The 15318-nt window shown below is 45.7% G+C and overlaps 1 protein-coding gene across 4 annotated transcripts in view; it reads left to right on the forward strand.

Annotated features, from left to right (window-relative positions):
- Positions 1-15318, forward strand: part of dhrs11a (dehydrogenase/reductase 11a) — a 36059-nt gene that overhangs the window by 3723 nt on the left and 17018 nt on the right. For all 4 annotated transcript variants that reach the window (XR_016086118.1, XM_088906578.1, XM_088906579.1 and 1 more), the window contains exon 2: positions 11879-12088. Coding sequence is in view for 3 of the 4 variants with exons in the window: in XM_088906578.1 (XP_088762704.1) it covers positions 11879-12088 (210 nt within the window). In the remaining variant the exon portion in view is untranslated. The remainder of the gene's footprint in view (positions 1-11878; positions 12089-15318) is intronic.

The raw sequence follows: 15318 nt of genomic DNA on the forward strand, positions 1-15318 counted from the left end.
CAGTGAAGACGGAATGGCTCAGGCAGAGATGTTGCTTGTTTGAAGGCTAAGCTCTATAGTCCAGATGTCACAAGCTGGGTTGCGGGCTGTGCCAGTCAGGGTTGGGGGGGGGGGATCACCCTCGTTGAGGGTCCTGTTGAGTTTGCTGGAGTTTTCAGGAATACAGCAGGGTGGACTGGAGCACCTGGGGTGAAGGACCTCACTGAAGGTACAACAGCAGGGTCTCCAGAGGGAACCTGAGACCAGAGGCTTGCCCACTATGCTCCACTGTCCCCGTACTCATTAGCACTGATGTTGGAACAGGCGCTCGAGTGTTGCCCTGACTCCTGCACTGCCGGGCCTCGTATGAGGCACGCGGACGGGCTGCTCTGACACGCCCGCCTGCGGCGCCCTTCGTCATCGGACACGTCCCGGGGCCTTATGGGGGAGCGGTCTCCGACTGGAGGAGCCTGATGATGCTCCACGAGATGGAGGAGTGGCCCGTTTTGCCGGAAATCCCCCGTCCGATTCCTCCTTGTTTCCTCCCGCTGGCACAGTGGTTTTTGAAGGTGGGTGCCGAGGGCATCTTGGAGCGAATTCAGCCTAAATTAAGTCGATTTTTTCTCTCCCATCGATTCGTTCGTTTTTTGGAGTGTCACCTGTCTCTATGATCACCTTGTTGGTGTGTGTGTTGGGGGGTGGGCAGTCTTGTCTGTCTTGGAACGTTAGATTGAGAACGTGCGGGTGGGATCAGAAGCCCCTCTGCCGCTGTGAGCACAGGAAATCAAACCCCCGAGCTGTGACAGCGACACTGTGCCGAGCACAGGCCAAGCTGAGCAGAGAGCTCCTATTCGCCTGAGCCCCCTTTAAAAAAAAATAAACTGCTAGAAATCTGTCAGCTTGCATTTCAGCCCCACTCGAAATGTCTGCTGCTTCAGGAATCTCCCAAAAATGATGATTTGGGCAGATTCAGTGGTATGAAAGGACATTGGGCCATTTTGTTTCCCCGTTTCTTGCATAACTTGTCATTCTTCTGCCTGGTTACATTCTTTACCGAGGTAGTTCACAATCCCAGCAGAATTAATGGCTGAAGAGAATTCTCTGGCTTCCAGCGAGGAGGTGGATGAGAGCCGTTAATTGCCCTTGCGCTATGCAGCACGGCAGTGCAAGTCTCAATTTGTTTCCCTGTGTCAGATTCTCTCGTTCACCTGTCAGCCGCCCCTGTGAGACCTGGAATGGGCTGCTGAGTGAGGCCCTGGCCCAGCATCAGGAGAGGGGACAGAAAGGCATGCTTCATGAACAAGGCCAGGGGGGAGTCTCCTCTCCATCTGCCGGTCCCTGCAAGCTGCAGAATTGTTTCTTCCAGCCCAGCTTTGCCGTACTTAACCACACCAGTTATTTGCTTCCTTTGTCAGCCCAGCGTGACCCTTAGCTAATGATTGAAGAGGCCTGTGAAATCCTGAAGGCATTCCAAGACCAGGGCTGGAGATCGCTGATGTAGGTTAACCCTTTAAGGAGCCAAAAAGCAAGTTTTTTTTTGTTTGATATATAAAATAGGCAACTCTGACTCATCCTTGACCACAGTGGGCTACGATGGGTCTGGTGTCCTCTCCCAGGATTTAAAAAGTGACCTTTAAAAACTGGACACTCTGACTGCTGTACCCATGAGCCCCTGCTGTTGTGTCCGATTTCCTCTGTGACTGGAGATAATGCTTTTGGACAGCAAGGACGCACACTGGCATGGCACTGGCATGGCCTACTGTGCAGCCTGGCAGAACAGCACGCCATGTTGTGATTTTGGAAGTCTGGGTGAGGGACAGGTGTGTGTCGGATTGCATTTGCTGTCCTTTTGCTTGAAGTCCTGTTTGCACTGCTATTGTGATGAAGGCAGCAGATACACAAAGGTGTCTTATAAATTAGTAGAACATTTCTTGGGGGGGAGAAGTGAGGTTCAAATTAAACACATTAAACTGTGCACTCTTTTTCCATTGCGTGGTGGAGCTGGAAGTCTGTCAGTTTGCTCCCTGTCCCACTGTGCAGTGCATCATACCAGTCATGCACACCCTGTTGCCTGCTGAGCTTGAAATCCCCCAGAGCAGATTTGCTGAGCTCTGACTTCGCTGCACAATCGCCGGCCATGCATGAGTGGAATTCGCAGATACGCTGTTATTCTCCGGATTGAGACGCAAGCCCTCTCTATTAATCTCAGGAGGAATCTCCTTGAATATGTAGTACAGTATTTCCTGTAACATTTCTGGCCCAAGTCACTGACTGCATGGAATATTAACTCTGCCTCATTCTTATCACGAACAGGTCAGGCTCAATTACTCTCTGGTGCCTGGACTCTATTTTCTCCATATCTTAAAATTCAGAGTTTAAAGTCTCATTAGTTTTCCTGGCCATGCTGGCAGAGGCTGTGTTACCTTCTTAGAAAAGGCCCACAAAAGAAACGCCATAAATCACTGGAGAGCGTTTGTGAAACTGAAAGTTTATTTGTATAAAGCGCCAGCAGGGGTATACTGGCTGAAAGCTTTTCCAACGACAGAGCCTTCCAGTGTTCTAAAGACACAAAAATGCGGAATTTCCTTTATGTACCTTAAGAATGTTACCCGTGGTACGTTTTCCACACTCTTTGCAGTTTTCCCAGGATTTTACTGTGATCTTTACTGTGCATTTTCAATACCATGGTGCAAATTATGATCTAGAGTAGTGATGTGTAGAGTGTGTGTTATCCTAGAGGGGGGCAGTGTCAAGAAAAGAGACTTGTCCTTCCCTCTTGACTGTTTTGCACACTGACTCACTAGTTTAAAGGTTAAGGCACTAAACGGCAAGGTGGAGGTTATCAATGCCATAAATGTATTTGCCTGCCATGTCATGGGAATTTTGGTCTCTCAATGAACCACACGATTATCAAGAAAACCCACAAGGTCTTGGAATATGGCCAGCTCTGATTTGATTCTCCCAGCTTTTACCTGTTGTGGCCTTGAGACGGTTGTACAGTGAACAGACTGACTTTAAGGCTGGATTTATTGATTGTGAGTTTTCCATTTAACGGTTTGAATTCTTCATATCAAATCTATCTGTACAGTGCCCTGCTTAACTTATGTTAAGTATGTATGTCCAAGGAGTACATTTATATCATTCACTTTTGACACGACCACACATGGTATCCTCCTGATCCTCCACTGTTAATACAGTTTGGAACACGTCCATCACTGCTGTGCCTTCAAATACAACCGCGTGATCTGCGACAAGTGGAGCTGTGGGGCTCCTGTGCACTGCTGTTTAGTTAAGACACAGTTGTAGGAGAGCATTTGAATTGAGCTTTTCCATGTTTCTACCCTGGGTGGCCCAGTGATTAGCATGGTTGCCTGGCAGTGCTGGGGCCCTGGGTCCAGTTCCAGGCTTGGGGTACTATGTGCATGGTGTTTTTGTGGGTTTCCTCTGGGTGCTTTTTTAAAAGCATGCTGGTAGGTGGATTGGCATCTGGGAAGAGAGTGTATGTGTCAATGTTGGGGTGCCCTGTGATAGACTGGCATCCTGTCCAGGGTGTATCCTGCCTTGTACCCATTGCTTGCTGGGATAGGCTCTGGCTCCTCTGTGACCCTGAATTGGAAGAATTAGAAAAAAGGCTAGAAAAAATGGATGGATACTTCTCACATACTGTATTTTGGTGGTGGTGAGAAAGGACTCTAGGGAATAGGATATTAGAATAGAATATTGGTTGTATATCGATGGCTTGAGAAACCCTCTGCTTTGTACTGTTGGCATACCTTTAAAAATAGATCATGAGCAACCTTTCAGAAGTGTGTCGCTTAAAAATGTTTTTTCACCATGCAGGTTTCTGCCTGTTGATAAGGCATCATGCTCAACACCGATAACACTGTTTCTCTTTTATCATTTTGTTTTGTTGGAAATGATTAGGGCATTATCTGGAGAGCTACACATAAACAGATATTGCTTTTTTTGACCTCACATATGTACACTGTCATTCTTGGAGAAAGATCAGAGGCGTTTCTGGGCTGTACATTGCTCTTATTACAAAGTTCTATAGCAGCAGCATGGGTAGAGCTCTGAACTTCAAATTTTGGAGGGTCGTGGGTTCGAATCCCATGTTGCTCACTACTGTTCTATCCTTAAGCCAAATGTGACAGCTCCATTTACTGTCCACTGTTCAATGAGACTTATTGTAAATGAGAAGCTGCTCTCATGACTTACTGGGTAAGAATAAAATATATAAAAAGAAGATGGTTTAGTATTATTTATATAATTTGGTTTATGGGCCACACTGCTTTAGTGGGTAGCACTACATCTTCAGAGCTCCTGGATCCTGGGTTCAAAACTGGGACTGGCTGGAGTTTGCTCGCTAACCTGTTGTTTGCATTGCTTTCTCCTGGTGCTATTTTCTCCCTAGAGCCCAAAGACAGGCTGCCCAGGTTAACTGGACTCTCTAAATCGCACCCTGTGTGTGTGCCCAGTGTCCAGGGTTTCTGCCCTATGACTGCTGGGTTAGTTTCAGGCTCGTCACGACAATCTTAAGTTAGAGCAGTAACTGAAGACCAACGGAAGGATAATTTATAGTTCAATGTTCTGGTTCTTTGAAAGAGAAGGAAAAGAAACTATTTGGAAGGAGGTAATTAGGATAACCAGTCTAGAAAATTACTTTTTCATGCCTGCTTTTATACTCCTGTGTGGATCTGACACAGAAGTCAGACAATTCAGCTACTGAAATGTCACTAATATGATTTTTTGTTTAATGCACAAAACATCTGTCAACTGGCTTCGTCACTTTGCTCTGCTCCCCTCTGAGAGCTGGTGTGTGGGGAGCGTTCGGGTGCACTATGGCTGCCGTCACATCATCTAGGTGGGGCTGCACACTGGTGGTGGTGGAGGGGAGTCCCCATTACCTGTAAAGCACTTTGAATGGAGTGTCCAGTAAGAAGAAGAAAACTGCAGAAATTTGTACTTATTGCTGACTTGTCACATGTCAGGGCTCAAGAATCAGAGGTGTCAGGCCAACAGTGAGTCAGTGCAGTGCAGTGGTTCTGACCTGAAGGGTGAAGGGCTGCCAGCTCTCGTTACCGGGCAGAGATATCCCCCCAGCCAATTCTCCAGGACAGCTGAGTGACAGCTGGCTGTCGGTCTGTTCTGCCTTCTTTCCTTTGCAGTGTTTGCACTTGTTCCAGTGGGAGGCTTTACAGTTAACTGTTTGTGTACAAAACACTGCAGAGTCGAGGACACTGGACAGGGTTAAAGTGCCGTCACTGGGAACTCTCAGCTGGTGGTGCTTGGACAGGTTCTCTGTGTTTTAATTCCAGCTGGGCCATGCAAAATGACAGGTCACGCCTGAAGATGAAAGCAGAGAAGCAGGTCAGGGTACTTTAGTTGTGATTGTTTCTATAAGCAGTGTGGCAGCAGAGCTCAGCACACACCCCACACACCTAGGAATGAGCCAGTGGGAAAGTGATGATGATGTTGGATGTAGGTTGTTAACAGTTTTCAATCTACAGTCCAAAAGCTTAAAAGGAAACCAGCAGCACACACTCATATACACTTTGGAGCTGGAGGTTTACCAGTGTCCCTGCCTCCTGTCCACATTTCTCTTGGCTCCTGGAAGCAGTGTGCAGGCTGTGAGTGGACTCTGCCGGCTCAGGTGTGCAGATTGTCACGCGTGGCTCTGAAGGAGACTCTTCAGCCAATCCCAGGAGATTAGTCCTACTGTAAAGGCAGCACATGCAGCTAGAGCACATTTAGAGTTCCTGTTCCACATGTCCCCAAGGTGCTCTGTTTTTTTTTTAATTAGAAATGCATGTGACATACTACAGTTCGTCTTCATTCACACTTTTATAATACTCTGGAGTGGCTCTGAACAAAAGAAACCCCTGCCTTCCATGTCTTGTGCACAGTGGAAGGCTGGATTCCCTGCTGTTGAATTTCACTCGGGCACAGCAAGAGGCACATTCTTGATTAGAAAAAGCACAAGGTAGTTTTGCAACCAAAGTAAGGTTTACCTCTCACCTAATAATAAACTGGTGCACTACACCGCAGTGCACAAGAGCAGTAAATGCACAGGATTGTGTTAAAGGTCATGAAAGTGGCAGAATGGGAGTGGGCCTGAAAGGTCTGTAAACATCAGTGCATTCTGTGGCAAACTGTAGCAAACGTACAGTAAATGTCATTCATTAAGTTATTTCAAACAAGAGGAGAGCATTGGCCCATCTGGGTAGTAAGGAGCTACCTAATCCAGGGGTCTCATCCAGCTGTTTCTTGAAAAAACAGCATGGCTGGGCAACTTGTTCCACCCTCCTACCTCCCTTTGAGTAAAGAAGTGCCTCTGGTCTCATCCAGGTGTTTCTTGAAAGAAGCCACATAAACACTCAGAGCCTGACCTCTGTCTCAGTGTGTCACTCTGATGTGGCAACATAAACAACTAAATCTCTTTTCTAAGTAGCCTTTTCAAGCTCTGTGTTTTTCCCATTTTGTATTTATAGTTTTAGATTTTTTCCACCTGTGTGGAATACTGCGAACGTCATCTGCCAGGCGTTTGTCTGGTCTTGCATTTTATCTCAATGTTAATATAATTGAGCCCAGATGCAGAAAAGAAAATGTTGCTGAAAGGGAAATTTAAGGTCAGACAGCTAGAATGTCTGGTACAGATTATTTTAAACCTGGGGAATCTCCTTTCAAGTAAAATGTTGTGACCCTCCACCAGCTGACACCTGATGACAGTTCAAAGTGTCTTATTAATTTATAGCCTATTACCGACATCAAATGTGATCATATACTAATCAGAACTGAAGATCTACTGCAAGGTTTGTATACTTAGAATCATAATAAAGCAAAGCCAAGAGCTGTGTAGGAGTGTTGGTTACACACTCTGCCTAGCGCAGGGTAAAAAAAATATGTTTTTTTTTGTGCTGGAGTCTGGCCCAGCAAGCAACAGACGCAAGGCAGGATACACCCTGGATGGGACGCCAGGCCATCACACGGCACACACAGACACAGAAACCAAGGAACCTACCAGTATGTCTTCAGACAGTGGGAGGAAACCCACACAAACACGGGGAGAACATCCAAACTCCACGCTGATAGCACCCCTAGTTCTGGACATTGAACTCAGGGCTCCAGCACTGCAAGGCTGTGAAGTTATCCACTAACCACTGCCTAGGACACCCTCAGAATATGCAGTAAAAAAAAAAACATAACATACTCCACAAATCCTATTGTAAGTAAAAAATATATCGAGTTTCCCTGAAAAAATGCAAGTCCTTGAGTAGCAAGCAAAGCCTTCAGCACAGCTAAAGAATGAAGAACGTCCATCCAGATAATTTCTGAACGTTCGTGCCTTCTTTATTAAAATTTAATCTCTATAAATATGTTTGCCCAAAAGTATTCTGTTCTTCAAACTTTCAGAGCAAATGGTTTTGCAATTTTTTTTTTAGTTGGAAATTGTGTTTAGACTTCAAATAGTATCACATCTCACAGCAGTGTGGGCAACTTGAGCAGTTTCTATCCTTATAACGGGAGGTGTTAATGAGATTTGAATAGATGTCTGTGAGGCTCGCTGTAAACTACAATCTCTTCAGTTAGTGTGAGAATGGGGCGTGTGTTCTTTTTAGCAAGACGCCTGATGAAGAGCAAGTATTTCTTCCTCCCGAAGAAAAGCTGTTTGACATTATTTAGTCAAAATTTCGTCTAAAATTATTTCCGAAAACTTTACTTCCCAGACACGTGAGGCAGGTGGTTGTATAAGACCTGAACAATGCTGTTTAGCACTCAGAACACAGGAAGGTTTCAACACTAGGAAGGACTTGAACTTTATTGTGCAAAACTTAAACGTCGTAGTACAACTGTACATAATTTCAGAAGAGATTCAGTTTTAATTTCATTTATTTGTGTTTTAACACATAGGGTTATAAAAACCCTTTCCACTAGGAAGGAAAGGTATAATACAGTAGCAGACCAGGCTCATATGTGGACAGCTTTGCTCTAAACTCACACAATTCCCAGCTGCAGGAAACGGCTAGGAGAGAACTTGTGTTTTGCTAAACATCCTTCAATCAGCCTCTCATGATCTTGCTGCTGTGTAACAGAAACATTCATACGGTGAAATTACGTTCATTAGACTGGGATCCATGGATTCTGAAATTGCACATTACTTTCTGCAGATCTGGGGTGTGCTTTGATATTGTGTGCTTGTTCCCTCCTGTGCAGCTTGCCCAGTAACTGCAGCGTAGTGCAGGCAATGCTATTGAAACGTCCCCTGTGAGAACACAGAAAGACAGCCCCTGATCTTGACTAGCACAGTTGGTGACAAAGGATTTGTCTCTTCAAAGCAACCGAGTGTTTCCGCAAATTCCCAGCTCCCAGCTGTAGTCCTCTTTGGAGTAGATGGATAAATAAGCTCCTGTTCATGTCCTAGCCCACAAAAGGGAAGCATCGCATTAGCATTTGCCAATCTGCAGGGGCACTCTGGCTGACACTGATGTTGCCCCAGTTCTCTCACACACACACCCACTCTGCCAATCCTGGTTAAGTCCTCAGTCGTGACAGCCGTAGAGAGGCAGTTGAGCAGGAATCTGATTTAGCTTGCCTTCCCTGTACTGCATTCCGAACATGTCAGGTGGTGGGAGTAATTGCACACAAGCCGTTAATGCAGCCTTAAAGACCTGGTTCGATTTTTGGCTCTGTACTTACTGGCTATGTACATTCTGGCATTTTGTGGACAGGACTGTTGACCCATCTCTTAAAACTCTTTAGGCTCATTCTGATCTCCCTGCCTGTTCAAGCCCTATTCAACATGCCCCCCTTGCAAAATCAGATTTCCTCTCATTACTACGGGTAAATTCCTGTTGAATCCCTGGCTTTGATTCCTGAGGTGTTATCTGCATGGAGTTTTCATGTTCTTCCTTTGTTCACGTTAGGTGTGAGTGTGTGCGTGTGTGTGTGTGCCCTGTGAGGGACTGGTGTCCAGTTCAGAGTGTACCCTGCCTTGCCCACTGCTTGCCGGGATAGGCTCAGGCTCTCCTGCAATGCTGAATTGGATGAAGCAGTTAGAAAATGGATGGATTAATTAAGAGGATATTTTGAGCCTTCTCTGTTAAATTTTCATAGCTGAATGGTTTAAAATTTCCACACTGTCACAATCTTTCAATACATCCTTTAATTAAGCACAGTTATATATTTATTCACTTTAGGCTGTGACTGACTACTTTTAAATCCTCGATCTTTAATTCTGGTAATGTCTTCCAGGACATAATCTCTTTCAACTGCTCAGGGTTCGAACCAGCCCTCACTCCCAGGAGACAGTTACTGCTCTTTGCATTCTGCACGGTACAGCATTGTCTGTCTTTGACATCCAGAACAATCTGTTTTTTCTTATTCATCTTGGGGTACGTTTCTTTTAGCCTGCCAAGAGGCAGTGCTTTCTGTTTTTATGCTAATGTGAAAGCAGCAGGAGACAGCAAGAGTCCTTAATGACTTTCTTCGTGCTGCTGACAGCTGTGCTATTTTAAGCTGCTGCTGTGAGACTGTACATCCGAAAACTGCAGAAGGTACCCTCCTCATTCATTCCGGGCCACCGCGGGGTCAGACAGGGGCTGTCGTCATGCCATCCCAAGTGTCTCAGTGCAGCTCAGGGGCCAGGAGGTTTTTTGCAGAGCCAGGCAGGAGCTGGCATGCTGTCGTGCCCAGTGTCTGGCTGCCATACAAGCCAGACATCACATGACCGTGATCGCACTGCGCCTGGAGCTGCTGCATGTGGGAGCTCCGCGCAGCACAGATGGGTCACTGGCTTTCTCGGGAATGCACAAGCTGGCTTAAATACAGGCACACCGGCCTCTCGGACTCCTCTGTCCTCTCGCCTGCTCTGCTTTTAGTGCCTCCTGTTGTGTGCGAAGTTAGGGATTTCCTCATAGAGCAAGAGAGACACAGGAGACAGACACACCCCTGCCAGGATGGTAGCTCTCCACATCTGTCAGCATCAGGCCTGACGGAATTGGGCTGCTTGCCCCCTGTGTAGATTGGGAAGTCTGTTTTATGTGAAAGAGCTCATCTTCACTGGTCTCTCTCCCTTCGTTTTCTCTGCTTGCCACAGGGAACTGGGTGTTCTTGGATTTTAAAGCCAGAACGTGCAATTAAAGTGAAAAGCTGTGCTTTTTGTAGAAGAGCTGCTTGATTTTAAGAAAGGAGGTGAGTGAGGTGAGAGCCTGCTACAGAACAGTCGTTCTTAGCCCCGCTCCTAGAGGAACACTGTCTGGTTTTCATTCCCCCTGAGCTCTGAACTGTCAACCTGATGTCTTTAGCTCATCTGCTTGCTTGTTTAGATTTTAATTTTTAACTTGTTTCTTCGCATAGTCTCGAGTGTCAAAAATACCCCACTTTGAGGGTATTCACCACACACACCTTTACTCAGCCTGGCCTCAACTTGCTTGCAGCTCTTAACAGTTGATCAATTGATGATGAGCAGACAGAAGTGGGAGTGACACTACATCAGATGGAAGAAAGCCTTCAGGTTATCCCTGTATCAACATTCCAGTTCATGTAAAGGTAGTCCCCTTCAACAGGTTTCTGTGAGTATTGGTTTTGTCCCGCCCAGAATCAAACGGCACTCGTGAATGTTTCTTTGATGGAATTTGGAGATGTTGATTAAAGGAGACACACTAATTGTCAGCAGAATGTAATTTGAGTGACCTCATGACCTCTTTCTCCTGCATTAGAGCCACCCTTAATTTAGGAAGTCTCCTGTCTCGCGTTCCTACCTCCTGCATGCTGATGTGTTCCTGAGTTTTGACATTACTTTTAAATAGTTTGCATCCATTATGTCCTTCATTGCAAATTATCTTTTGTGACACTGCCGTGCTTTGATCTTCCTAGTGTTTAAATTACATGGCCAGTGAGTCAGGTATACATGCCAGCAGGGGGTCAAGCAGAGTAAGCAATCAGTATACAGCACTTTAATATTGTTTCTGAGAGGGGAGGCAGTTCAGAAAACCGCACTTAATAGCCAGCATGATCTGCAAGCTTCTGGAATTGGATTCAGAATTGTGGACAGTAACAAAGCACAGCTTTCTCAGCCATTTCACTAAGCTTTTCACATTTGTCCATAAAAGCTGATACATTTCTGAATAAAGTACTGTGGTGTGACTCTATTTGATTACTTGAGCTAGATGCATAAAGTTTGGCATTTTCCTCCTTTAAGAAATGAATCATATGGTTGATGTTGTGTTCTGCTCTCCCTTTAGGGTGAGTGGGGAGAGCACGATTTCAACCCCATTATAACTGTGGTGCTTCAGCCAGCCAGGTGAAAAAAAGATTAATAATGAAAAATTAACAACCATTTTGTCTGCCCTCAGAAATACATATATAGCAGAATATTGTGCACAAGACAGCACTGAAGACATTAGATTTCTCCTCAGAAAAACTGCCACTCAGCGAATTCCCTAATAATGCTCTTTTAAAGTCCTTTATTTGTTTGTTTTAATTTTAAAAAGTGGATTCTCCAGTTATTAGTTCCTTATTACTGCTCAAACTGAGAATGGCTGATTGTTACAGGTTCCATCCTCGTACCTCATACCTTGATTCACATCTGTTGGCCATTTTGGCCCATAAGAGTCCCTTAGTGCCTTTCAATAGAGCTTTGTGGTAGTCCCACAGTTGCCATATTCCCATGGTGCCTTGTGGCAGAGCCTTGCCATATTCCCACAGTGCCTTGCAGTAGTCCCATGGTGCACAGGACAAGCTCTCTGTGCCATCCAGGCCCGAGCTTTTGAAAGATTTGACTTTGTGCTGGAGATCCCCGCCTCCTAAACCCTGCCTTTCCTGCCGTTCGCGGGTCAGGCTGGGGTGTTGGGGGCGTCCAGGGCCGCAGTAAAGCCTGGCCTGTTTTTGCTTTTTGCAGAAGCTTGCAGCAGAGTGCCAGAGCGCGGGCTACACCGGGACCCTCATCCCATACAAGTGCGACCTGTCCAACCAGGAGGAGATCCTGTCCATGTTCTCTGCCATCAGGACCCTGCACCAGGGCGTGGACGTCTGCATCAACAACGCCGGCCTCGCCCATGCCGAGCCCCTGCTCAGCGGCAAGACCGAAGGCTGGAGGAACATGCTGGATGTGGGTATTCCTTTCCGGGGCTCCTAGCGTTGAGTCCAACGTGGCGCAGGTCATGAGAAATGGACTGGAAACCACTCCAGTCCCAGACAAAGCAGAGCTGTTGTTTTAGCTGCACTGGAATCCATCCTTCTGTCCATTTTCTAACCTCTTCTTCTGATTCAGGGTTGCAGCAGGGCAGGAGTCTATCCCAGCAAGCAACGGGCACAAGGCAGGGCACACCCTAGACAGGACTCCCGCCCATCGCAGGGCACACACAGACACACACACTCACGCCAGGGCCAGTTTTCCTAGAAGCCAGTTAACCTACAAGTATGTCCCTGGTCTGTGGGAGGAAACCAGAGCATCTGGAGGACACCCATGTGAACACAAGGAGAACATACAAACTCCACACAGACAGCACCCTAAGTCCAGAATTAAACCCAGAGCTCCAGAGCTGTGAGGCAGCAATTCTGACCACTGCGTCTTCACTGGAATCCTCTTCTTAAATAGTTGAGTGTTAAGTCAGTCAGTACCATGGCCCTAGCCTAGAGTCATCCGGGTGGGGCTATACACTGGTGGTGGTGGAGGGGAGTCCCCATTACCTGTAATGCACTTTGAGTGGAGTGTCCAGAAAAGTGCTATTAAAGTGTAAGGATATTAATATTATAGCCAACTCTCCTGAATGCAGTATTTTGTGCATATGCGTATATTTATTTATTGCTGCACAGTATAAGATAAGTCTGTCAAGTCATCACCAGAAGTACACAAGGCTACTGTTAGAAAAAAATAGATACCTTTTGGCACACCAAATGTCCAGGCCCATAGTTAAACAGTCCTTGCTGTCCTGGACATTGGCCACTCTTGCTCTCTACAAGTGTTTCCTCCATGACTGCTGGCTGATAAAATCCAATAAGTCATGTGCTAGGAGGGGGGCGGTTCGTGTTAGTGCTCTGTTATGGCTGCAAACAGACATCGCTCCTAAGTGCTTCGGCGGCTGTATCCAACGCTACAGTGGGTTTTTGTTTGGAAGAAGCTGATCTGGGGGTCTTTCCCCCTTGTTGCTTATTCCTACATTAAGTTTTCAGTCCTTCCCAAGCCAGGTCTCATTTCACTCGCTCCCCTGCTGGGCTGTGCTCTCCGAACTGCCAGACTGGAGGAGCCGTCGTTGAACAGGAGCCCAGCTCCTGGCAGTAGCTACTTCCAGACAGCAGGAGAGACACTTAAATGCTGCTCTTCATTTTGCATATCTGCAGCAAGATAAAATGGGTACCGGAGAGTAAAGACGAACAGTTCTGGTGCACTCTGCAGACTCGTCTGCATCAACAGGTGCCCCCCTCCTAGGAATTCCTTCATCAAGGAGTAAATCTCCACTTCCTGCATAGCAGAATGAAGCAGTTTAGGTTTGGGGAGCTCACAGCTTCTGTGTGTGCAGGATTTTCTAACAAAACAAATATCAGCACAGTATGGGAACGAGCATGCCCCATGTAAAAGCTGAAACGGAGCTGCAGCTGAAATCTATCGGGATTCAGAAATCAGTGGGAAAGGCTACAGTTCTACGTGAAGGGTGTCCGTATACGTGCAGTGCTGTTAAGAATTTTTTGAGAATACAACTGAATAGACGGTTGAAGAGTTAGGTTAGTGTGTTGGATTGTATCCCACCTGGCAGCTGTCTGAAGCATAGAAAGAGTGCTGTAGCGAAGTACAGAGACAAGAAGGTGGTCTGGGATATTTCTGTGGCTTTTTTGGCACTGATACTTCTTTTAGAGTGGCACCTAACTGTTGCCCAGGGAGTGCTTCTATTTTCCAGTTGGGAAATTAGGGTAGATCTTAGGATAAGAAAGAATGAGAACTTATCCCATCTTGCCATCATTATGGTGGCTCTAAGGAGATAAAGCTGAGAAGAGCTCATGGTTTAATTGATTATTTCAGGAGGAAGATTAGAAATCAAGGTTTTTCTAATAGTTAAGCTACCCTTTGCTCCATTATCCTAGAATCAGTGCTCTGTAGTCCTTTGTTAACAAATGCTTATCAGCTGTAATCGCCGAAGTATAAATTTGGAACGCTGCATGAAGCTTAATTACTGTCGTTTTGAGCTGCTGGACCCTGAATCACGAATCCTAACTGTGTGCTTAATTAGTGAGAAATATTCTACTGGCACTTCAGAATGTGCTAACTTCCATCTCTGTTCACTCAGCGTACATTATTAGAGCACACCACTAGATGGAAAAGATCCAAAGATCCCTTACTTTAAAAAGGGAATATTGTGTCTATAAAATTACATTTGTGGGTAATGTCATTTTGCTAAATGTGCTGAGCGGTGTGTCTAAAAAAATGCGATGTGGATCGGCCCATTTGTGTGAAAAACAAGGGGTGGGAAGAAAACGGAGTTGGGAAACCCCTGCATTCAAATTTCACCCCCAACATCCCCCCCCGTTCGCCCCTCTAGAGTAGGAGAGGCCATGTGGAACAAACAAACAGCCTCTCTGCTGGGGACAAACACAGGCCCGGTTCAGCACAGAAGCCCACTTGTGGGGTTTAATCTCTCAAGAAGAAGTTGTTGTTACACAGTGTGTGATCCACCGGGCCTGGGCCATTGAAGTTGCTACAAGCACATCACTTCAACTGTACATTTCTTCTGTCCTCCATCTGTTGCCATGGTTTCTGCAATGAATATGTACTGCAGTATTTTTAGCAGTTCTAATCTGCACACTGACCTTGTTTTCCTCTTATACAGCAGTTTAGTTTTAACCTGTAGTCTGGAGCACATGAAGGTTTTACACCACCAGCAGCATTCAGGACCTTTGTTCTGTCAGATTTATTTTTGTTCTTATCTGTTTTATAGGAGCTAATGGCACCGCAAAGTAAACAATACAAGCACTGCAAGATAGTTGTAGGAACCTGTCAAGTGTTTACTAATGCACATACTTTAGTTTCAGCCATTACTATTTATAGAAAAACCATTCTTTAAAAAGAAAGTGCCCATTATTTTGTAGACATCAAGAAAGGATATGACAGCATTTCACAGGGTCAAAATTATTTTTGCATAAATAGAGCCCTTTCATGTCCTGTAGTGCAATTGGAATGACTTGTGTAAGCCAGTCTCTCAGACCACTGTCCTAACTTAATGCTTTAGCGCTGACCAGCTGATGTCAAGACCCTGATGATGTAATAGTAACATTCAGTTAACGTTAAGCTTGTTGGATACATTCTGTGCTCCCTGCCTTGTTTAATTATAGTAACACCATGTGACT

The sequence above is a fragment of the Atractosteus spatula genome, chromosome 27 (genome assembly GCF_055471065.1).
Source record: "Atractosteus spatula isolate fAtrSpa1 chromosome 27, fAtrSpa1.hap1, whole genome shotgun sequence".
Lineage (NCBI taxonomy): Eukaryota > Metazoa > Chordata > Actinopteri > Semionotiformes > Lepisosteidae > Atractosteus > Atractosteus spatula.